This window comes from Bipolaris victoriae (genome assembly GCF_000527765.1).
Source record: "Bipolaris victoriae FI3 unplaced genomic scaffold scaffold_26, whole genome shotgun sequence".
Classification (NCBI taxonomy): domain Eukaryota; kingdom Fungi; phylum Ascomycota; class Dothideomycetes; order Pleosporales; family Pleosporaceae; genus Bipolaris; species Bipolaris victoriae.
Genome location: NW_014575366.1, coordinates 150,158 through 172,597, shown reverse-complemented (window position 1 = coordinate 172,597; position 22,440 = coordinate 150,158). Strand labels below are relative to the sequence as shown.

The 22,440-nt window shown below is 51.3% G+C and overlaps 11 protein-coding genes across 11 annotated transcripts; 5 read left to right on the top strand and 6 right to left on the bottom strand.

The window, feature by feature from the left end:
* Positions 1–434: 434 nt before the first annotated feature.
* Positions 435–1,637, bottom strand: COCVIDRAFT_94456 (hypothetical protein; the record flags this gene model as incomplete). The annotated part of the gene is made up of 4 exons (XM_014702966.1): positions 435–922; positions 1,034–1,172; positions 1,224–1,388; positions 1,443–1,637. 4 exons carry the CDS (start codon positions 1,635–1,637, stop codon positions 435–437), a joined length of 987 nt encoding a protein of 328 aa, XP_014558452.1.
* A 662-nt stretch (positions 1,638–2,299) lies between these two features.
* On the top strand, positions 2,300–3,369 carry COCVIDRAFT_25103 (hypothetical protein; the record flags this gene model as incomplete). Its single annotated transcript, XM_014702912.1, has 2 exons — positions 2,300–3,162; positions 3,213–3,369. The coding sequence occupies 2 exons, from the start codon at positions 2,300–2,302 to the stop codon at positions 3,367–3,369; spliced, it is 1,020 nt and encodes a 339-aa protein (XP_014558398.1).
* Positions 3,370–3,885: 516 nt separating this feature from the next.
* On the bottom strand, positions 3,886–4,281 carry COCVIDRAFT_25102 (hypothetical protein; the record flags this gene model as incomplete). The annotated part of the gene is made up of 2 exons (XM_014702911.1): positions 3,886–4,140; positions 4,198–4,281. The coding sequence occupies 2 exons, from the start codon at positions 4,279–4,281 to the stop codon at positions 3,886–3,888; spliced, it is 339 nt and encodes a 112-aa protein (XP_014558397.1).
* Positions 4,282–4,697: 416 nt separating this feature from the next.
* Positions 4,698–5,711, top strand: COCVIDRAFT_94489 (hypothetical protein; the record flags this gene model as incomplete). The annotated part of the gene is made up of 3 exons (XM_014702965.1): positions 4,698–4,736; positions 4,963–5,200; positions 5,284–5,711. The coding sequence occupies 3 exons, from the start codon at positions 4,698–4,700 to the stop codon at positions 5,709–5,711; spliced, it is 705 nt and encodes a 234-aa protein (XP_014558451.1).
* A 236-nt stretch (positions 5,712–5,947) lies between these two features.
* COCVIDRAFT_94339 (hypothetical protein) lies at positions 5,948–7,507 on the bottom strand (the record flags this gene model as incomplete). The annotated part of the gene is made up of 3 exons (XM_014702964.1): positions 5,948–6,028; positions 6,054–6,717; positions 6,777–7,507. The coding sequence occupies 3 exons, from the start codon at positions 7,505–7,507 to the stop codon at positions 5,948–5,950; spliced, it is 1,476 nt and encodes a 491-aa protein (XP_014558450.1).
* Positions 7,508–7,886: 379 nt separating this feature from the next.
* Positions 7,887–10,214, bottom strand: COCVIDRAFT_94522 (hypothetical protein; the record flags this gene model as incomplete). Its single annotated transcript, XM_014702963.1, has 4 exons — positions 7,887–8,254; positions 8,304–8,476; positions 8,527–9,237; positions 9,289–10,214. The coding sequence occupies 4 exons, from the start codon at positions 10,212–10,214 to the stop codon at positions 7,887–7,889; spliced, it is 2,178 nt and encodes a 725-aa protein (XP_014558449.1).
* A 1,095-nt stretch (positions 10,215–11,309) lies between these two features.
* COCVIDRAFT_25098 (hypothetical protein) lies at positions 11,310–12,519 on the top strand (the record flags this gene model as incomplete). Its single annotated transcript, XM_014702910.1, has 2 exons — positions 11,310–11,758; positions 11,817–12,519. 2 exons carry the CDS (start codon positions 11,310–11,312, stop codon positions 12,517–12,519), a joined length of 1,152 nt encoding a protein of 383 aa, XP_014558396.1.
* A 703-nt stretch (positions 12,520–13,222) lies between these two features.
* On the bottom strand, positions 13,223–16,088 carry COCVIDRAFT_94396 (hypothetical protein; the record flags this gene model as incomplete). The annotated part of the gene is made up of 9 exons (XM_014702962.1): positions 13,223–13,747; positions 13,781–13,919; positions 13,977–14,008; positions 14,136–14,252; positions 14,842–15,026; positions 15,081–15,493; positions 15,551–15,607; positions 15,663–15,814; positions 16,017–16,088. 9 exons carry the CDS (start codon positions 16,086–16,088, stop codon positions 13,223–13,225), a joined length of 1,692 nt encoding a protein of 563 aa, XP_014558448.1.
* A 777-nt stretch (positions 16,089–16,865) lies between these two features.
* COCVIDRAFT_36209 (hypothetical protein) lies at positions 16,866–17,597 on the bottom strand (the record flags this gene model as incomplete). Its single annotated transcript, XM_014702961.1, has 4 exons — positions 16,866–17,327; positions 17,378–17,437; positions 17,493–17,516; positions 17,565–17,597. The coding sequence occupies 4 exons, from the start codon at positions 17,595–17,597 to the stop codon at positions 16,866–16,868; spliced, it is 579 nt and encodes a 192-aa protein (XP_014558447.1).
* A 679-nt stretch (positions 17,598–18,276) lies between these two features.
* On the top strand, positions 18,277–18,945 carry COCVIDRAFT_94502 (hypothetical protein; the record flags this gene model as incomplete). Its single annotated transcript, XM_014702960.1, has 4 exons — positions 18,277–18,525; positions 18,578–18,658; positions 18,708–18,866; positions 18,919–18,945. 4 exons carry the CDS (start codon positions 18,277–18,279, stop codon positions 18,943–18,945), a joined length of 516 nt encoding a protein of 171 aa, XP_014558446.1.
* Positions 18,946–19,570: 625 nt separating this feature from the next.
* Positions 19,571–22,349, top strand: COCVIDRAFT_25093 (hypothetical protein; the record flags this gene model as incomplete). Its single annotated transcript, XM_014702909.1, has 2 exons — positions 19,571–22,199; positions 22,249–22,349. 2 exons carry the CDS (start codon positions 19,571–19,573, stop codon positions 22,347–22,349), a joined length of 2,730 nt encoding a protein of 909 aa, XP_014558395.1.
* Between the last annotated feature and the right edge of the window lie 91 nt (positions 22,350–22,440).

Sequence of the window (22,440 nt, the reverse complement as noted above, 5' to 3'; positions counted from 1 at the left end):
TGACGCTACCGATTCTGAGCATTTGAATCATTACTCTATTTACTCGTTTTTGAAAGGAAAATTAAGATCCTCAGTGGTGCGTTGGTGAGGATTAAAGTGAAATCTGCTTGGGATATCGAGGTTGACAGCAATCAGAACTTTGAGGTTCTCCTACTCAATCCACCTTGAGAACTAATTTCAAATCAAGATCTGTGTGCATGTGACATTCACGAAAAGTCCACACGAACTGAACTACTCTTTCGAGCTGCGTTCCCTTCGAACGGGCGATCTTGATGGCGAGCGAGTGACACGACGTCTGCCCTTACCAGCTTTGCTGCGAGATCGGGACCTGCTAGAACCAGGTGAGCGTTTGCGCTTCTTGACATCAGCGCGAGAGTCAACTGAGTCAGCGGCAGAAGAAGTGGAGTATCTACGGCGCCGCTCACGCACAGGGCTTATAGATCGGGAAGACCTCGAAGGAGAGCGACGTCGACGGCGTGGAGGGCTATGTGATGGTGACCTTGTTCGGAGCCTGGGCGCTGGTGAGCTCGATTTATCACGAGGAGAACTAGATCGCGAATTATGCCTAGGTAGCCTTCTCTTGTCTTGGCCAGGAGACCAAGACCTGTCCTTGCGTGCTCCTCGACGTCTCGGAGGCGGAGAGTTGCTTCTTGAAGGAGATCTCCGTCGCGTGCGGCGAGGCGGCGACCTAGAGCGATCAAGCGATGGTGAGCGACGAGTTCGGCGCCTGGGTGGACTTCGCGATGGTCCTGACGATGGTGAGCGACGTGCACGACGAGGTGGTGGGGATGCAGAACGACTGCCTGAAGGGGAACGACGGCGCTCGCGAGACCTATCGTAACGCCCTCCACGACCGCGACCTCGGCCTCCTCCAGGGATATATAAGTCGCGCTCGCGATTTGGTGGGGAGTGTCTTCTTCTTCTATCGCATGTGAGTGAGTCAACTTTATTATCTAGGGATATGGTACATACGGTGGTGATCTCGAGTCACGTCGGGGATGGCCTCTGTCAAAATCTCGGCCTCGGCCTCTACGGTCACTGCCACGGTATCGTCCGCCACCACCGCGTCCGCGTTCGGGGCGATCTGAGCGTTCGCTTTGGCGGAAGGAGTCGATCATGGCGTTCTGTGCTTGGTCCTCTGCGCGCCTTGCATCGGCAGCGGCCTTAGAAAGCTATAGACTGGGTCAGTAATGCTGGTGAGGTGAGCTCGAGATATGACATACCTGTTCCTGCTGCAATTCAGCCTTCTTCGCTTCCAAGAGCTCGCGCGGTACGCCCATGGGACTGTCTTGGGCGCTGAGCATAAGATCCCATAGCTCTTTGCAGAACGGCGCTGTATCTTTCCCCAAAAAGCCAGTAAGTTGGATTTGGATTTCCTTGATCTTTGGCTGGACAAAAGTCAGTACAAGGTTAGCGAAAAGGCGAGACAAGTGTCTACGAACAAATTGGCTTTGCTCAACCAAGTTGTAGCAGGTCTCGACCACAATGTCATCTTCATCGCCCAAGATGGTGGTGATCTTATTGGCAATCCATCTTTTCATTAGGTCGATGTTGACCTTCTCGATATCCACCTTCTTGTCAAACTCTGGCGGGAATTTGGTCGCTTTAAGGCGCTTTTGGTCGATACTGAGCGCCATGATTGCGGTTTGTAGGTGATTGTAGAAGCGACAAGGCCAGTGAGGTGTAGGGCGGACGAGATACGCGACGGTGAAAGCTAGAGCTCACTCGGGTCCATCCGCGTGGGCTTGGCGGCGACTCCAGGATTACGTCAGTCGTTCATGCAGGTACGACACATCACGCTAAGCTCTTGTCAACTAGGGCTTCATCTCTCACTCTTTCTTTCCATTGGCGTTCAAGGATGCGAGGTACAATATATTATCATGTGGAACAACAATTCAGGATGTGAAGGAGCGCAGATGGAGAGCCTGAGTATGCATTGGTTTGAGCAATGACCACATGCAGTGACAGTTTCCAGGACTTGTTCAGCACGCCCAGTTCAGCAGTTGCGAAGACGTCAAACAACAATGCGACTTGCGTGCCTGCTACGCTTATCCAGTACTTCCTGCCATGTTGCAACCCACATGCCTCAGTCATGACTTCTGTTCTGACCCGTCAACTCAATAAAAATCTCATCGCCCGAAATCCTGCTTCATCCATCGTCTTCCTCCTCTTTCATACCAGTTGCCATCACCCATTGATATTCATCTGATTACTTCTTCCAAATCCCATAGCCAATCCCCTAGACACATCTTTCACCCTGTTTTCACTTACCAAGGCAACCGTTTCGGCGGTATCGGACATGTTTGCACCAACCAAGCCGCTCGAAACCGCAACAGCCCCTCTTCCCATTCAGGCGCCTGCCGATACAACAACGCAAGGAGCATCTATTCCTGCTACAACCGAGACTATCTCGCAGCCAGTACCTGAGCTCGCTCCGGAAGTACCTCCAGCCATACCTGAGCCTGTCCCGGAAGTACCTCCAGCACCGATCTCAAATGTGACCCAGCCAGAGTCTCTACCAGTAGCCGAGCCAGCTTTACAAGTGCCTGCCGTAGAACCAGTGGCGACAGAACCTGTAGCGCCTCTTCCTACAGCGTCGATTCCTGAAGCGTCACCCCCCACAACTTCACTTCCCGAGGGTTCGACCGCTACAGCGCCTGTTCCTGTGCCTTCTATCCCCGCAGCACCTCTGCCGGTAGCATCGCTTCTCACGTCATCTCTACCCGTGGCATCTGTGCCAGCAGTGCCTCTTCCTGAGAACCCGCTGCCAATAGCTTCACTTCCCGAGACGACGCTCCCCATAGCACCTCTTCCTGTGGCATCGATTCCTACGGCATCGATTCCTACGGCGTCAATCCCTGAGACGGTTCTAACAGTAACGTCTCTTCCTGTGGCGTCACTTCCCACAGCTTCAATTCCTGAAGGGGCAGTCCCTACAACATCTCTTCCTGTGGCGTCTGTGCCAGTGGTTGCTCTGCCAGTAGCATCTCTTCCTGAGGTATCTCTCCCAGCAGCGGCTCTTCCAAGTGTACCAACGGCCCTTCCTACTGCAGGGACAGGATTGCCTCTGCCGGTTCCTACTACACCATTACCCACCGCTGCACCCGAGACACTAGCAAATGCAGCATCAGGATTAGCTCCGTCGGTTGCAACGACTACTAAGTGAGTGCACTTGATCCATTAGTCGCTATATATACACTAACAATCCCCAGAACTATGCGCAAACGTGACATGATCAAGCTGCTCGGACCGTTGCTTAAAGTCATACCCGGATGCATTCCCCTTCTCGTGCTCCTCGCCCAGAAGAGTGCAGCGGGTGTAGACATCAAGCCGATTATCGAAGCCATGGTATTGGCTGCGGGCCCGTGAATCGAGATTGAAGACTGGTATCTGGATTTGGGTGGCGAACTTCGGGTCCACTCTTCATATTCCCTTGTACCTTAAGTTGCGCACCGAGACTATCATGTAGATTGTTGAATTAACCATCATTCCTGTGACTAACTAACCGTGATTGATATTACTCCGTGGCCTCATCGCTTATCTACTCTTCTTTTCCCTTATACTGACTACTCCGTGTCGTGATAGCGATCCAGAGGTCTTATCATGGACTCTATGCTTCTCAAATGTGTTCTTGACATGTAGGCTCAATCTTGTTTCCTCAGCAGGCAGCGCTGTGAGTACGACCAGTCTGGGAGAAGTAGAATGCCAACCCCTCGACAAGACAGAAGGACTGGGCGGAATGGATGACAGCGCATCTGACTGATCCAGTCTCCCTTGAAACTCCATTCGCATGACCTTCTTTCTCCATACTCATTTCTTGTCCCACATCCATCACTCTGGTGTATCCCTTGTATCTCCATACATCTCATCTTATCAACATCTCCATCACCCCCCAACAGCCCTCTCTACCATAGCCCTCGCTTCCTCCAACCCCCGACTCAACTCCCCTCTCTTCTGCGCTTCCTTGACTTCAAAATGTAACTTGAGTAGGTCCTTTGCGCGCTTCAGATCAGGATCCGATTCATCTTGCTGTGTCGTTGGTGCAGTGTTTGGCTCAGCGGGGGCAGTGGTGTCTTGGGTAGTGGTAGAAGGAGAAGAGTCGGGGCGTGCGGAGACGAGGGCGAGGGCGGCGGCGGGATCCTGGGGTGCTTGGTTAGTTTGCTGGAGAACAGGAAGAGTAATGGAGAAGGTACGTACGCAAACACGTAGAGAGACGAGATCAGAGAGGATCTCTGCTAGTTGCATGGTGTTTTCTTTCAGCGAGGCCTGGTCTTCTGCCATTGTGTCTTTTGTCGCCTGGTATATCCCTCCTGTAATGATTGGTTTCTTTCTTCAAAGCAGGCTGAGATAATTTGGACGGTTTTTTCCTAGTATGAAGCACAGAATGTAGAGTTTTCGTTCAGCCAGAAATATGGTACTCGAAGTTTGGATTTACGGGCAGGCATGTGGGAATGCATGTGCATGTCACAGGGAAGCTCTGACGTTACCAATCGCGCCTGCCCCACGTTCGGTTCGCAGCCCGTAGCGTGGCTTTTTCGTGGAGCACATCCGTCAGTTGCCGGGTAAGTGCTTTACCGAATTCGCGCAACGTCTTTCCTAGCTACTTCGTCACGTCACTTGCTTGAGCTTTGCGGATAACCCTCTAATTTTGACAACATTGTTCTTGAGACGATCATTTTGGATACCAATTGGCTATCATGGCTAGTATACAGGCTATCCGGGCTAATTGCCGCAAGGTATGTACTATTTTCGACGCATAATCAATAAAGGAGTGTAGGAGGAATTGAGAGGAATTTAAAAGTTTCGACATAAGATACTAGAGGAGAAAGAGACATTGAAGGAAAGAGTAGGGCCATTGTCTTTATCGTTATGGGAGAACTCATCCTTATCAACAATCAATCGTTAGAGCTAGGTAGACAGGGAGCAGGTTGCAGGTTGGGAACATGACTAACATTCTCAAAGGTAATGTGTATAGGCAGAAATTATGCCGATCACATCAAAGAGCTCTCGAGTGCAACCCCTAAGCAGCCTTTCTTCTTCCTTAAGCCCCCATCGTCCATACTGCTTCCTGGCGCGGGGCCTGTCCTACGACCCCGGGGTGTGATCATGCACTACGAGGTTGAGCTGGGCCTCGTCATGGGCAAAACAATTCGGGATCTCCATCCAGAGGATACCAAAGGCGCTATGGATGCCATTGAAGGTATGTTCAACGTAACATCTAAACCCTTACTTGAAATATGCAATACATAACGAAAATTTAATACTAACACTTCTCCCGGACAGGCTACATTCTCGCTATTGATATGACGGCGCGCAACGTGCAAGAAGAAGCCAAGAAGAAAGGCCTCCCCTGGTCCATCGCAAAAGGATTTGATACCTTCATGCCTATCAGTAACTTCATCGCCAAGAACCGGATCCCAAACCCACAGAATGCCCATCTTTGGCTTACCGTCAACAACGAGATGAAGCAGTCTGACAACACCGAACTAATGCTCTTCCGAATTCCACGACAACTGAGCGACATTAGCAGAGTAATGACACTGGAAAAGGGTGACATTGTCCTTACAGGTACGCCAAAGGGTGTAGGCCCAGTAAAGACTGGTGATATCATGCGTGCGGGTCTCAAAGTTGATGGAAAGGATATCGAAGAGGCCAACATGGAAGTTCCAGTTGCAGATAGAGAGGGCCTGTATGAGTTCAAGGAGACCTAGAGTAGTATGTAGCTCACTCTGTAGTGTCAAATACACAAATTCTAGACGTCACAAGCACCCTAGAGACCTCTGTAAGTATCAAGGCCTTGCTTCTCTGATCGGCTCGTCGTCAAGATGGAAGTGGCTGATAGGACTACGCTCCCCCAGAAAGTTATGTCTTTCGGGGCTCACTGTTCGAGATGATAGATGCGAGTCGTCGCTGGCGGCGCAGTGCGGTCCTTGTCTCACCGGAGCGATTAATGATTCATCTTGAGGTTGCCCACCCCGAGAATTTGCCACATTCTTAGGTATTTTGAAGGATGATCGCGGTCCAGTTCCTGCTTTTCGCAGTGATCTTCGTACCCCGGCTGCTTCACTTGGTAAATGGTCTATAAGCCCCGTATCGACGCGATGATGTTTTCGTGGAGATGGCAGTTTCACTATTAGACTTTTTTGAACTTCTGGACATGTGACCACCGGAGGTGGAGTGGAATTTTTCTTCTTCTTTGGTGAACCAGTAGCCTTCAATTTCTTCCGTGGTGAGGATATTGGCTCAAATTTAGGTGCTGATTGGACTCCTGGGACAGTGTTCGATCCTATCGATGTCTGCATCTCACCTTCTCTCGCTTCCATTTTCTTAGCCGAAGAACGCGTTAGTCGTTGTGATTGAAGCTCAGGATGGGGTTGCTTCCGCTTTCGGGGTGGTCTCCTGGCTACGAGCTGTGTGGCTGGGGCTACGCTTGCTGGAGCTTTGTCTATAGGAAGTGGTGCAACCTTCTGCTGTGGCTCGGGCGTAGGTATAGGCTTCTTGCGTTGTCGCTCTCTGGAAACAAGCTGTGTAGGTGGTGGAGAGGCATGGTGCATATTGGAACATGGATTCTTAGCAGGTGCTGGCTCAAAATTTTTCTCTCCTATAGGTCGCGATACATTCAAATCATGGATTGAGGGTCTTTGACTTGTATGATCAGGTAGACTGAGGTTATTGCAGTCTTCGGCAGGAGGTGCAATAACGGCCGTACCGTGGCTTCTGTGAGCCGTGGTCAGTGATTTATTTGGCAACCACCATATTCTTGGGCTGATACTCACGTTGTTTGTATTACAGGACTTTGGGGGACTTGTATTTCCTTGCATGGGGTTGTTTGCGAAAGGAGTATTGACTCGCCATTCGGTCCAGTCATTTCGTCCACTAACCCACAATACAGTAGCTGTGACTCTATTAACTCTGCCTCGGTGTATGTTCTTGGCGTTGGTCCCACTATTGCACACAAATTATCAGTAGGTTCGCTTTCCCGTACAGACTTGAGACGGCCGATCTCTCCTTCTAAACTTTGGATCCGATCCGCATCCTCCTTGCGGTTATGCTCAAGAAGTTCAAGGCGTCGGAGGACAGTGTCCAATTCCATGGGCCTACGGGAGAGCTTCTCCAACATTTCTGATAAGCTCGATACCTTGTTGCCAAGCTCAATCTGCTTCTGTTGGATGTTTTTGTTAGTGTCGACGAAAACACTGAGTCGCGTCATTTCGCCCGAGGCCCACTTCTCGAAAGTCTTGTCATTATTTCCCGCCTCAATGGCAGAGAGTTGTTGTTCCAAATGACGAACTTGTACTGCAATGGCTTCTGCCGCTGCCGCAACAGCTTCAGTAGCTCGTATCCGAGCATCGTAGCCTTCATGCTGTTTCTGAAGTGTACGCATCTCTGTGAGCAGGAATGCATGTTGTTTCTTCATTTCCGGCCCCCAGAGCAGTGCCTCTGCTGATGTGAAAGGCATGCGTGACGAGCCTGCATCATTGGCCGTGCTAGGTCGGCGAGACGTCATGATAAAGACGGCGACTGCTGAAGCTTGAAGCTAATAGAAGATCAGTTGAATCGCGGACATGGTGGCAGAGTGAAGACGAACTTGACCAAGCGAGTTCCTTGACAGTAGATATGGGGTAGAACAAAACGACTTCTACTGGCTAAAAAAGCGGCCTGAAGGTAAAGCTATGAGTGTGGTGAAGTGTGAGAGAGTGGACTGAAGCTACAAGGAAGCCGCACCTCGTGCCGTGCCTACCTCTTTCATCCAGACACACCACAAGCTGCTTAGTCCCGGCTCCAAGACATTCATCTGTGAGAGAACGACAGCGCCACAAGTGTAGTAAAGTCTTTCTTATTGCTTGCTACCTATCAAGTACCCTCCCACTTCCAACCCAGTAGGCTTAAGCAGTCCGCTTCGGCCCTTTCGGTACATCCCCCGCATCATCTCTTTTCATGATGCGGATCTTGGTGTCCTTCTTACTGTCTGCATCTGATTCTGACTCCTTTGCCCGCTCCGCAACGGATTTGTCGTAGCTACTCGGGTCGATACCAAGAATGCCGCCGACATTGTTACGGTCACCAGGCACAGAGAACTCACGGAAAGCATATCTCCACTCATTCAAGAAACCTCGGATAGCCTTTCCTACTTTGTCCTTGCCATTCTTGGAATGGTGACCAGTTCCAGTAATGGCATAAACGGGGCGGGAAGATGAGCTATGCTTCAGCAGAATACCCTCAAGATACGATACCGATTCATCTGGATGCAAACCTAAGAGGTATGAGCAATGGTTGCTATCCTTAACTAGTTGGATACGTACCATGGAGATCAACATACAGCTCTCTCGAGCTATCATTATCCTTGTTACGGTCTTCGTATAGAATACGGGCGGCTTCCCGGTGAGCCTCACGCATCAGGTTGTTCTCAGTCTGTCCTCTAAGGCTAAGAGCCTTGGCTGCGCGCGAGTCACTGCGGTTCCAGGCCTGTGCAGCACTAGTAACGTGTCAGTAGGTTCTTACTCGTCGACTCTAACAATAACCTACCTCTGCAAAAACTTATTGCGCAGACTGCCATGTTTGAAAGCCTCGGCGCGAGCATCGAGATATGCCTGATTACCTTTCTCACCCGTGACTAGCCACGGAATGTGCTGGGGAGCGGGAATTGCCTGTGCAGCAGCGCTATTCTCACGAGACCCATTGAAACTCTTGGTTGGTCGTAGACCCTTTCGAACGGGAGTTGCAGGAGCTGGCGAAGGCGACATGCGGACAACATCTGCGAGGTTCGGTCCTGGAGTATCTTTGTTGCCGTGACCACCACGTTTTCCGTGATGTCGCTTTCCAGTCTTTGCAGCTGCTGCAGATCCCAAGGCAGGAAATGCGTCTTTGTCGTCAACTGCAAGCACAGAGGGTGTGGTTGCACGGGAGACTTGACGACTGCCTGTCCTTGACTGCGGCCGACTGCCGGCTCCAGGCGTGAAGTTAGCATACGGGCTAAGACCGGGTGGAGGACGTGTAGGACCACCACTCGTAAAACCATAGAGCTGTTCCAAGGCGGTTGCTTCGGTGGTGGATATAGACGGTGTACCTAGGGGAGAGCCATTGTAGTGAAGAGTGGGGAATTCATAGTCGGACATCTGGAAGTTGGGCAGTGGTGAGGTTGAGGTATCCGAAACCGCCATACGAGCCATGAGAGCAGAAGGGTCATGTGAGAAAAGACAGGTATCTCCAGCCAAACAGTTACCGTTGAGAAAGTATCTGATCACACGTTAGATTTGAGCCGACTTGAAACGGATACTTGATACCTACTTGCACAAAGTCTTGCTAGTGTCATGAGCAAACCGGCAATCCGCCCTAGCACAATGACCGTTGGATAAAAAGTACTTGCACACAATATTGCTCTTCTGTTGCCCAATAGGCGTAGCAGGTCTAAAAGTTGGGGCCATGGACTTTCCGATGAGATATCCAGACTGCTCTGAAGGGGTAGCGGGGAGCTGTGATGCCTCCATCTGCTGACCCATTAACGCAAGCAGAGCAGCACTGAGGTCATAGCCGTTGGCCTCGAGAACCTTTTCTAGCTCCTCGTCCGACCGGTCGTCACGCAGGATTGAGCGTAACATATCATATGGACCCATATCCATGGTTTGCGGCTGAACCCATTCGGCGGCGGCACCATTGAGCGTACCATCGCCTACGTACGATGACTCGGTGCTTGCAATGTCCTCGTTGACTAGCCAATCCACCGAGTGTGTATCAAGATCACCATATGTTTCTGTGTTCGGGCTGGCGCATTCGCTGAATTGGTATGCGCTCAGACTGGGGCTGTGGGGAATATGGGGTGTTGAAAAAGCAAGCCGTGGCGAGGGTCGTGGGGAAGTAAAAGGTGAAGCGGTTGAAGACTTTGTGCGCGCAAAGCCAGGGGGTCCTATTCCAAAGCCTGGAGGGGGGTGTATCATGCGTGGAGAGTTGTTGACTGGAGTCGGGGCGCGGTTGGCCTGCCATGGGGCTGGAGATGGCCGGCGGATGACGGTATGACGGCTGGGTGGAGAGCTGGATGAGCTGCCGGCATCGCGGTAACGCCACAGGCAGTCGAGGACAATGTTCTCGAGAGACTTGCCTGTGAGATTGGTCTCCTTGCGCATGAGCTCCTCGAGCTTGTCCGTCTTGTCCTCCTCGTCCAAGGCATCATCCTGCAGTACAGGCAGAGCCTTTTCATACAAATCGTCTGCGACCATGTTGATTAGTTGCAGACGCAGAAAAAAAGGGAATGGTAGATATGGCGGTGAGGGGGGCGCGTGGGATGGACGAGGGTAGAGAGCGAGGTCGAGACAGGAGGCCGTCGGGCTGATTAAGTACTGCGGTTATTGGCAGAGCGACCGGCGCGTTCAGAAGAGTGAAGCAGCAACGGGAAGGGCAAACAGTTTGTCCTACAGCTTTCTGTCTGCAGGACACACAGCGAGTGCGCCGAAGAGGACAGAGCCAATGTATGCCTTGGGGGGCGGGCGATCGCGAGCGCGAATGAAGCTCAAGGGACTAGGCTCAGGCCGCTCAACTACGTAGGTAGGGGTGGGGGGAGCCTGCACCGTGCAGCAGGTCAACCATACAGCGGGAACAGGCAATCTGCACACTGGAATCCCAGCAGTCCCTACATGGCCCTCAGAGCCTCGAGATGCATTCGGATGGGAACGGTATGGGATGGAGAGTCTTGGCCAGATGCGGGATGGGATGGACAAGGCTGGCGACGGGTCGATGGACAATTGGAGCCTGGACACCACGAAACGAAGCTGCTACATATGCCTCAACCCTCTTTTGCTGATGGGCCAAATTGAGGGGGGCGCCACACTTCTGAGGCTGAGGCTGGCCAAAGTCACGTGCAGAGCCTACATACGGTATCCGCACCATGACTGGCATGCGGTACATCACCTGCAGCAAGCCCTGCGTGTCTGCGCAAAACAAACTACGTGTGCTCTTCGAATCACGCCATCTTCGAGTCCTTGGATAAAAGGACTCAGCCACGCTGCGACTCCGTGGCTGTCCCGGCACATCTAATATACGCGCCTAATGCAGAGCGGGTGCGGCGGTGCATCATTGTTCGTCCGCCCGGGATGACGATGAAACCAAAAGCTGTCCAGCACCAGCACTAGCTTTAGCATCTTACACCAACACCCTCTATTGTTTCTGACACCCGATTACCAATCCACGGAATGTCCCCTTTCAGCCATCCCAACTGACAATCCCTTCCCCCATCACCTGCCATTACATCTCTTACCTCCGCGTACGTCCGGGTCGCTCCATCCAGGCCACCACAGCACATAAACAACGAGGCAGCTATGCCGGCGACCGACTATGATGTGCGCGCCCTTGCGCTTCCGCTTGAAAACGAGGAAACGGGTGAGACGCCAATATGGAGTCAGCGACAATCGTCCACCTTCCGGCGCAGCGCTTCGCATAACAGCCAACAAACCACATGGCGGCAACGCGCAATGGGCAACTGGGACAAATACTCGCGGCGAGCCCTGGACCAGTACAACAAACTATCGCCTGTCAAGAAAGTATTGTTCATTATAGGGAATATACTCTTGCTTGTAGGCGGCATACTGTTCTTGGTGTTCGGTGAACGGATATTCGGCGCCCTGCTGCCTATGGCGAAGAAGTGGAGGGATGTCACAGCGGGCTGGCTGATACTCTGGGCTCTGATATTCATCGTCTCCTTTCCACCTTTGATTGGATATTCCAGTCTCCTTACCATTGCCGGTTTCGTTTATGGCTTTCCAAATGGGTAGGTTTAAACCACCAATTCACCAGGCGACTCTTGACAGTAGGCTGACTCGACACAGATGGTTCATAGCAGCAACAGCGTCAGTCGCTGGCAGCACTGCATCGTTTCTCCTTTCGCGCACGTTTCTCAAATCCATGGTCCACCGCCTCGTAGCGAACGACACCCGCTTCGCTGCCCTCTCCCTTACCCTCAAGCATGATGGCATCAAACTCCTCGTCATGTACCGCCTGTGTCCACTACCATACTCCATATCCAATGGTGCTGTAGCCACCTTCCCAACCGTACACTGGGCTTCTTATGCCCTGGCTACTGCCATTGTATCACCCAAGTTGATGCTCCACATCTTCATCGGTGCACAATTGGAAAAGATTGCCGAGAGCGGAGGCAAGATGGACCCGCGCACAAAGGCACTGTCCTACATCTCCATCATTATCGGACTAATTGCAGGCGTAACCACTGGCTGGCTAGTCTATCGCAAGACAAAGGCCCGGGCTGCCCAGCTCGAAGCTGAAGAGCGCGCTGGTGTCCGACGTGTAAGCATCGAGGACTTGGAGAATGAATATCACGATGATCCAGGCGCGCTGGAAGCTGCCGAGCGGTTACGAGAAGATGATGATGACATTAGTCTGAGGACAGCATGGGATGATGAGTATCATGATGAGCCCCCTGAGACGGGTGATGCAGTGGAAATTGGTGATGACCCCTTTAAAAACGGGGATGCGAGCGAAGGAGAGGAGCAACACCAAGGGACGAAGAAGTAGACAGGCATCTATTGGATAGATTGATGGTTTTTGGATAATGCGATTAGATGGCTAGACTGGATAATGGCATCGAACAAGTTGAACAATCAGTTCCGTATTCTAACATCGCCTGAGATGAATAGCCAACAAGGACATGAGTAGTGTCCGGTACAACCGACAATGGCGATTCCAAAACCCCTGTAGCTGTCCTGTTACCAATCCCTTTTTGGGATGCAGTCAACACTACCTGTCCAAGAAGAAAAACTAAGACAGCTAGTAGTACTGGGACGAAGAAACGGTAGTATCGAATCCCCTCTAAGTGACCCGCTATCACACCTCATGTTGGACATTGTCAGTATCGTATCAACTTTCGATGGGAGATTCCGGCACAATGACACAGTGAACAACCAAGCATTCATAATATAAGAAAACATTCATTTGTCGTATGTAACCTATTCCATAACACCATCTCTATAGGCAGGAATAGACTCGCACATGGGCGCTAAAATGGGCATATAGAATCACAAGGAGTAGTCGTCGTTGATGATATAGACAGGCGTGCGATACCTAGCCATCTGTGAAGTGAACAAGCAAATCTTCCATTGACAGCTGATGGTGAAGACGCATCTTCTATTATACATCTATTCTCAAAGACCAATCAGCGCTTTTTGGCCCCTCAGAACATTGGAATAGACCGTACACACTCTTCCATCCTTCAACCCATCTATGCAACGAAGCTCTTGGTGAAGCTCTGGGCAACCTCCTTCAGCTTGGCCTCAAGCTCCTTGCTGAGAGCACCTTCCCGGTCGATCTGGGCGAGCATGTCGGACTCGTTTGATCGGAGGTGGGCAAGGAAGTCAGCCTCCCACTGGAGAATCTTGTTGGTTGGTACGTTGTCAAGGAGACCGTTGATACCAGCGTAGATCAGGGGAACCATCTCGTTGACGGCCATAGGAGAGTACTGCTTCTGCTTGAGGAGCTCGGTAAGACGCTCACCACGGGCCAAGGTCTGCTTGGTAGCGGCATCGAGATCGGAACCGAACTGGGCAAAGGCAGCGACTTCACGGTATTGGGCCAAGAAGAGCTTGAGGGAACCAGCGACCTGCTTCATGGCCTTGACCTGGGCAGCGGAACCGACACGAGAGACAGAGAGACCGACGTTAATGGCGGGGCGGATACCCTTGTAGAAGAGCTCAGCCTCCAAGAAGATCTGACCATCGGTAATGGAAATGACGTTGGTGGGAATGTACTATGTCAAAAGTTAGCATTTTGGAACGGCCACAGCAAGGCGAAAAGGAAAAGGGAGACAAACCGCAGAAACGTCACCACCTTGAGTTTCAATCACAGGAAGGGCAGTGAGCGAGCCACCACCGAGCTTGTCGTTCATCTTGGCAGCACGCTCGAGGAGACGGGAGTGGAGGCTGTCACATGTTAGCACAAGTCAGGTCCATCGCATTTGAACAAAAAGAGTGACTGACTAGAACACATCTCCGGGATAAGCTTCACGGCCCTATTAAATAGTTAGCAATAGTTAATAGAGGCGTTGGGGATGTGTTGGTGTGGGTTGGTGTTGAGTTTAGTGAAGAATGATCAGGTGGTCTGTGCATGTGTTGGTTATGGTCCGTGCGCGAACTTACAGGAGGACGACGGAGAAGTAGCGACATCTGACGGTAAGCGACGGCCTGCTTGGTCAAATCATCGTAGATGATGAGAGCGTGCTTGCCGTTGTCACGGAACCTAAAAAACAATGTTAGCTAGTGGATCTTAGGGAAAACAGCAAAGCAAAACGAAAGTCAGTAACATGGTGGCCAGTCCGATGCTGTCGTAAGGTTGAATCGAGATTGCCGAAGTGGGACAATGTCCGCGTCAATTGACTTTCGTAGGGGTTGTTGTCGGGTGTCCAAGATAGCGCGATATCCATCTTAGCCAATTGTCGTGGGAAAAGTCTTAAGGCTTCCAAAATACAATGGTGACAGCAATAAGGACTTTTCGTCGCAGAAGTCCCTAGTCTTCTGAAATGCTTCGTAACAGCCACGACAATTTCTGTAAGGAAAATTTTCCAGTTTTCGACAAGGCATGATAGCCGCCGTGACAAATTTTCGTGAGGAATTGTCCTAGGTTTCCAAAGTGCCATGGTAACCATCTCGAAAGAATGTCTTTGGGCTTTGGAGAAGCTTCGAGTGTCCAAGGTAAACGGTAGCCATTTCCATGGAGGATTCCAGATTTTCACACAATGAAAGTAGAAAAACATAAAATTGAAGAGCAAACAAGCGGATACATACCATTCTCCCTGTGAAAAAGTTAGTCATCAGCTAAGCCTCAAAATTTACTTGTGCGGCTTACCATTGAGCAACCGGTGAAAGGCGCGATGTATTGAAGAGGAGCAGCTTCAGAAGCAGTAGCAGCGACAACGATGGTGTACTTCATGGCATCGTTCTCCTCAAGGGTCTTGACGAGCTGAGCGACGGTGGATCGCTTCTGACCAACGGCGACGTAGATGCAGTACAGCTTCTTGGTCTCGTCGGTACCTGGCAGCTAATGTCAGTCATCGACGTACTCATAAATTCGACAGAGTTCCCTACCCTTGTTCCACCTGTTCTGGTTGAGCATGGCATCGAGAGCGACGGCAGTCTTTCCAGTCTGACGGTCACCAATGATCAACTCACGCTGACCACGTCCAATGGGAACCATGGCGTCGACGGACTTGAGACCAGTCTGTACGGGCTGGTTGACGGAACGGCGGGGCAGGATACCGGGGGCCTTGAGCTGAGCACGACGGCGCTCAGTGGTCTTGAGGGGACCCTTTCCATCGATGGGGTTACCGAGAGCGTCAACGACACGTCCGAGGAGAGCCTCGCCAACGGGAACGTCGACAATCTGTCCGGTACGCTTGACGGTCTCGCCCTCCTTGACCAAACGATCGGAACCGAAAAGCACAACACCGACCTGGCCGGCTTCCAAGTTCATGCACATGCCCTTGACACCGGAGGCGAACCTGGGCGAGTGTTAGCAGGCCCCGTGGGGAAATAGTGGTGTTGTGGACTTGGCGTACTCGACAAGCTCTTCGGCCTGGACATTGTTCATGCCATGGACACGAGCAATACCGTCACTATTCTGCAGTCAGCTTCCCTGCCTATTTATTTGCATTGGCAAAAATGGCTTACCCGACGGAGAGAACACGACCAGTCTCGGAGAGGCTGGTCTCCTCCTGGACACCGCGGATCCTCTGCTCAAGGATGGAGGAAACTTCGGTTGGGGTCGCCTTTGCGTCGGAAGCGTAGAAGCGCGTAGCGTTGGTGAATGCGGGAGCGCGAGTCTGTTGGTAGAAAAAAGCCGTCAGCGCTGCATCTTCGGAAGAGGGGAGCTTCCTTGGTCCCGCCGCAGTGCTGCGCAGGCCGCCCATTTCCATCAACGAAGCGCCATTGTGGAGCCAATGGCATCGGAAATCGGTTCTATGAATGGCGGGCGATGGCTGGACCGAGAGAAGGCGCAATTGCAGGCAGTTGCGATGGACTTACCGAAGCAATCCTGCTGGTAGCAGAGATTGCAGCGACCCGGCGGCTCGACTGGCGGATGGCCCTTGAGAACATGGCTGCAGCTGCTCAAGAGACTATTTTGGTAGCTCTGCAACCAATTGAGATTGATGCAGGTATGGAAGAGGGGAGATGGTGATGGAGTTGAGGATGGGAGCTCTGCTGTGAGGGAGAAAGTCCTGCGGTTCGGAAGGAAAGCGCGGACCTTGGCGTCAACCACTAATCCTAAAAAAGCCGTTTCTCAACCGAGCTCCAACTTTACCACGACATCCACGCTCAAATTCGAGGAGAGTTGGCAAGGTCAAAAGCTGGAAAATGAAAGTCTAGAGACTTCAATTGGTAATAAGAAAGCGGCTGGGCCCCTCGCATTCCTACGTGAGAGTGGCTACTGCGTGGAATACGAGCTCACATCCCACAAGCTGCCTTATCGATTGGCTGTCACAATGTCGACATACAATTCAAGGGTCGAATCCTCCGCCATGTGGACATTACTTGGAAGACTCACGGCGTACTTCCAAAGGAAAGACATTTTACGATGGATTGTCACATGCTAACACAATAGTCTGAGCGAACAATGTTATAGATTGGTATCCTACTATGTTGCAACCCCTTCAGCAGAAATATACGGACAAAATGTGCAAAACTAACAACCATAGGCGACACAACTCCGTATACGCCTTGCACCATGCAATGCTCACTCTGCTGTAGTATCCGTACATTACATGCGCATCCCAGGGCAGTGCCGCCTGAACGCATCCTTCTATTACCTCTGATAGAGACATCACCATGCCTCACTTGTGCTCTGGCCATCAAATCCATATTTCAAGTATCGAATTATTTTGCCGAGCCATTCTGACCCTTTTCCTTGCTCTTCTGAAACTTCTGGATCTCCTGCTCAACAGCCTGATCTATACGACGTTTGAGCTCTGGACGGTAGCCGAGCATGAAGAGAACCTCGAACCAGACAAAGAACGGAGCCAGGAAGATGGCTTGAATGAGGTTGTCTAGCAATGCTGGCGCCCTTCCCTCAAACTTTCCATGTCCGACAAACTGCGCAATCCAGCATGCAATGTTGATTGCGCCAGCCCAAGAGTTGACTGACGCGCCGTACGTGGACGTGAGGTGATTCGCATACGCGGTGCTACCGATAAGGATCGGGGCAATCATGGCTCCTGCGACAGGCTCCATGAGGACATATAGGGTCGAGTAGAGTACAGCTCCGGCTGTGCCGATGTTGAGCGGGAGATTGGGAATGGAAAGCCATGATGGCAGCGGCACGGCCGGTGTGTTGGTGAGCTATGATTCGGATTAGTGGGGCCTGGGCGGTGACAATTCAGGGGCCATACAAGGAGAAAAGATGTCAAGAGGATGGGAGGCACGCAAAGCATATGTATCCCCACGTTAACCTGATGAGCAGCGCGTTAGCTGACATGTGAAAACGGCCGGGCGGAAGAGGCCTACTTTGTTATGGTGGTATGCTCCATACTACTGTCCAGTTAGATCGATACATGTGTATGTTGAAGAATGACGTACAAAGACAAGTTGTTTCTCCAGATTCAGAGACATGGTGCCGGATGCGGAACTTGAGCTCGTGTTGGCGTTGCGAGAGGGTGTCAAGCGACTAAATCATATCTTGGAGATGGGGGATGCGAGCGCTTGACGAGTTGCGGGGAGTCAGGGCAGCGTCCGTGGAGGCCCGAGGATGTGCGGATGGCGCAAAGTGAACGTTAGTATCACGGCATGGGTGTGTGGGGGTGCGCAAGCTGGCAGGTGGGAGTCTGGTCACTGCTTGGGCCTTAGCGAATGATTTTCCGTGCCGAGAGCCCTGGAGCCCTGCATCTTCGGAAGCTCAACGTTCAAGTCGCAGCACTCGACTGTTTTTCCCAGCCCTCCACCAAACTTCCCCGAACCCGCTACCGCTGTATCCCCGGACTACCACGAGCAGCGCGCATACACTGTGGGCTGTGCGCATGGGCTGCTGGACATAACAACTAGGGCTGGCTTGCAGGCCGAGGGCGCGTCTCGCTGAAACACGCGCGCTGTCTACACTACACACTGTCGACTCTTTACTGGGCCCGTCAGAATAAAGACTTTTAGAGTCGCGTAATACCAAGGAGCATCGTCTGGCTTCCTTCGCCTTCTACCGTCATCTACCTTTCACCTGTGCTACTCCGTCCATATTCTCCAAGAAAACCGCGCGCATCTACCCTACCCTATCCGTCAAGCTAGTCGCATACCATACAACATGTTTTTTCTCAAAGAACTCGAGAAGACGATTCAGCTGCACCCGTCGTACTTTGGTCCTCTCATTCGCCAGCATATCCACCGCGAACTGTTGCAGAAAGAGGAGGGATCGAGTACTGGAAAGTATACTATTGTGTGCATCTTGGACTCGTTTGACATATCCGATGGCAAAGTCATGCCTGGCTCCGGCTCCGCTGAATACGTTGTACATTACAAGGCAGTTGTGTGGAGGCCGTACAAAGGCGAGGTGGTATGTGCAAACTGGGCGTGCGACCGCGGAATGCTCAGCTAACCGTGTCAAGATGGATGGCATCGTCACCTCAGTACTCCGCACAGGTTTCTTCGTAGACTGTGGGTCTTTGCAAGCATTCGTAGGACGAAGTGTAAAATCTCACCTCCCTATGTGCCTCCCCATTCACTAACAGGGACTAGATGATCCCTGCCGAGATCAAGTTCGACGCGAACGCCACACCGCCGCAATGGACCGACGACGGAGAACAGGTTATTGAAAAGGGCACCAACATCCGCATCAAGATCAAGGGTCTGAGATCTGAAGTTGATAAGATGTACGCTGTAGGCACAATGAAGGAGGTAGGAACTTTCAGAGCCAATCCCGTTGACTACCTACTAAGCAAAACTGCAGGATTACCTTGGCCCACTGCCGTCTTAGTCTACTGCTAAATCACATTCTGTTTGACACGGGCGATTCCCCCAGCCAAAGCTCTACGCTAGCACTCGATACTTCTCAGGTTCTCCTAAGCCTAACATCTTCCTATGACAGTTCTTCCGACAACCATTCTGCAAGATAGCTACCACCTTGATCTTAGTAGTCTCTTGTTCGTATCAGTAAAAAACTCGGGGACGTTGTGTTAGTCAACAAATTGGCCACAATTTCGTTCAAGTGAGAAAGCTCCAGAGGCTCGGCTTATCACAATTGCAAGGAGGGAACTGATGATTTCCAAAGTTGGAAGGAATAAACGGAAACTATACCGTTCTAAAGTCGTCCTATTTTGGACTTGAATAGAAATTTATCTCTTGGATTCTTTGTGTTGCGTTGGCGTTCCCCCCTTGCATCAGAGAGTGGCTTGGTATGTTTCGGGCCAACTCCAGCTCTGACACCTCCGCGTGAACTCCGCACCTCCGCATGCTAGCCTATGCGTAACCCCTAACCACACCTCGCAGCCGCATACCAATTTCTGGAAGTGGTCTACCGCGATCTGCATTGCTCTTTTATCAGGATGCGTTGATTCCCAAAGTGATCCTGTTCCTTTTAAATTCACCACGTTACAGCTACGATGCCGCGACACAGCGCCCTTCCTGAAGAGGAAGCGGAGCTTCTAACCAAAGACGAGCGATCCGCGCGCACCTCAGAAGACGGGTCCGATGCCTCTATATCGTCCATATCCACCACGTCGCTAGTTCTCGAACACATCAACAATCCAGCAGTTACCGGTGCATCGCGTTTAAATCGTGGAGAAAAATACACGGACGACGACGATGCAAGTCACCCACACGAACAGTTTGACATCGAGGGCGCACAATACCGCACCCCAACAGGGGTAGATAAGAAGACGCGAAGGTGGTTATGGATTGTAGGCACCGCATGTGTAGCAGGATGGACGCTTGCGCTGGTGTTCTTCTTGATGAGCGGCACCTACAAGCCTGTCTCGAGCCGGCCACACGATCCTCTCGCGAGCTCAACAAAGGGCTCAGGAAAGAAGATCAGCATGGATGATGTTCTAGGTGGTCGATTCTACCCTCAACAACAGAGCGTCGAGTGGATAGCAGGCCCATCGGGCGAGGACGGCTTGTTGCTCGAGAGAGATTCTGGGAAAGAGGGATACTTGGTAGTCGAGGATATCAGAAGCACGGGCAAGGCGAGGGCTACGGAAGCACAGACTACACTTATGAAAGAAAAGAGCTTCACGGTGGACGGGACATCTGTCTATCCTAATGATGTTTGGCCAAGCAAGGACTTCAAGAAGGTACTGGTCCTGTCGAATCACCAGAAGAATTGGCGACACTCTGGTACGGGCAAGTACTGGATATTCGATGTTGAGACACAAACTGGCGAACCTCTGGATCCACAAAACCCAGGAGCTGTGATCCAACTGGCCTCCCTGTCACCACAATCGGATGCGGTCGTTTTCACAAGGGACAACAACATGTTCTTGCGCAAGCTGCACTCCAAAGAAGTCATCCAAATCACAAAGGACGGTGGAACTGAGTTGTTCTATGGTATCCCCGATTGGGTATACGAAGAGGAGGTCTTCCAAGGCAACAGTGCAACATGGTGGTCTGAAGATGGCAAGTATATTGCCTTTCTGCGCACAGATGAATCAACCGTCCCGACGTACCCGGTCCAATATTTTTTGTCACGGCCCAGCGGAGAAAGGCCCAAGGCTGGCGAAGAAAACTATCCCGAAGTTCGCGACATCAAGTACCCCAAGGCTGGCGCACCAAACCCGATCGTATCGCTGCAATTCTATGACGTCGAAAAGGGCGAGGTATTCAGTGTCAAGATTGAGGACGATTTCCAAGATGATAACAGGCTAATTACCGAGATCATTTGGGCGGGCAAGACAAAGCAGGTACTTGTTCGGGAAACGAACCGTGAGAGCGATATCCTCAAGCTAGTGTTGATGGACGTCGGGCAACGTACTGGGAAAACTATCAGGACCGAGAATGTTGCGGAACTAGATGGAGGATGGTTCGAGGTTTCGCAAAAAACTACCTTTGTGCCAGCAGATCCTGAGAACGGTCGCGAGCACGATGGGTACATCGACACTGTCATTCATGAGGGCTATGATCACATTGGGTACTTTGCACCTTTGGACAGCGATAAGCCTGTGTTGCTCACCCAGGGCGAATGGGAAGTTGTCGAGGCACCGTCGCGAGTGGATTTGAAGAACAATCTGGTCTACTACATATCCACTGAGAAAGGTTCTACAGAGCGGCATGCATACTCTGTGTATCTGAATGGCACCGGAAAGAGTGAAGTTGTAGAGAATAGCGGTTCAGGGTACTACGACGCATCATTCTCAGCTGGTGGTTCATATGCCTTGATCTCATACAAAGGTCCCGGAATTCCATGGCAGAAAATCATCAGCACATCAGCAAACAAGGAGAAATACGAAAAGACCATCGAAGAAAACAAAGGCCTCGATCGCTTAGTGCGCCAGCTTGAGTTGCCAATTCTCAACTACCAGACAATCGACGTTGACGGTTTCAAACTCAACGTTCTCGAACGCCGCCCGCCACACTTTGACGAAAAGAAGAAATACCCTGTGTTGTTCTACCAATACAGTGGTCCAGGCTCGCAGGAAGTGAACAAGCGGTTCAAGGTTGATTTCCAATCCTACATTGCCGCAAGTCTCGGATACATTGTTGTCACTGTAGACGGACGCGGTACAGGTTTCCTCGGTCGCAAGCTGCGCTGCATCACTCGAGGAAATCTTGGATACTACGAAGCGCACGACCAGATTGCAGCGGCCAAGATTTGGGCGAGCAAAAAGTATGTTGATGCCGATAGATTGGCTATATGGGGTTGGAGTTACGGAGGTTTCAACACTCTCAAGACCCTTGAGCAGGATGGAGGAGAGACGTTCAAGTACGGAATGGCCGTTGCGCCTGTTACTGACTGGCACTTCTACGACTCCATCTACACGGAGCGCTATATGCACACGCCCCAGAACAACCCCGAAGGCTACGAAAACTCGACCATTACTGATGTGAGATCGCTCGCGAAGAATGTCCGATTTCTTGTCATGCACGGTGTTGCCGATGACAACGTGCACATGCAGAACACACTTACTCTACTGGACCGGTTGGATCTTGCGGGCATTGAAAACTACGACGTCCATGTGTTCCCAGACTCGGACCATAGCATCTACTTCCATAACGCTAACAGGATTGTATATGACAGTAAGTGATTTTCTCGGTTATGTGAGAGTTAATGCTGACGAAGACACAGAATTGAAATGGTGGCTTATCAATGCTTTCAATGGCGAATGGTCAAGAATTGCAAATGCAAGTCCAAAGGCACAGATTGATGCCAAGTCGGTAGAAAAGTAGAAGGTGCTTTTGGTAATGGGCGTTCTGGAGTGTTGCAGTTAGCCATTGTACATGTTCAGTATTACGCAATGAAGATCATGTGTCTTGAATG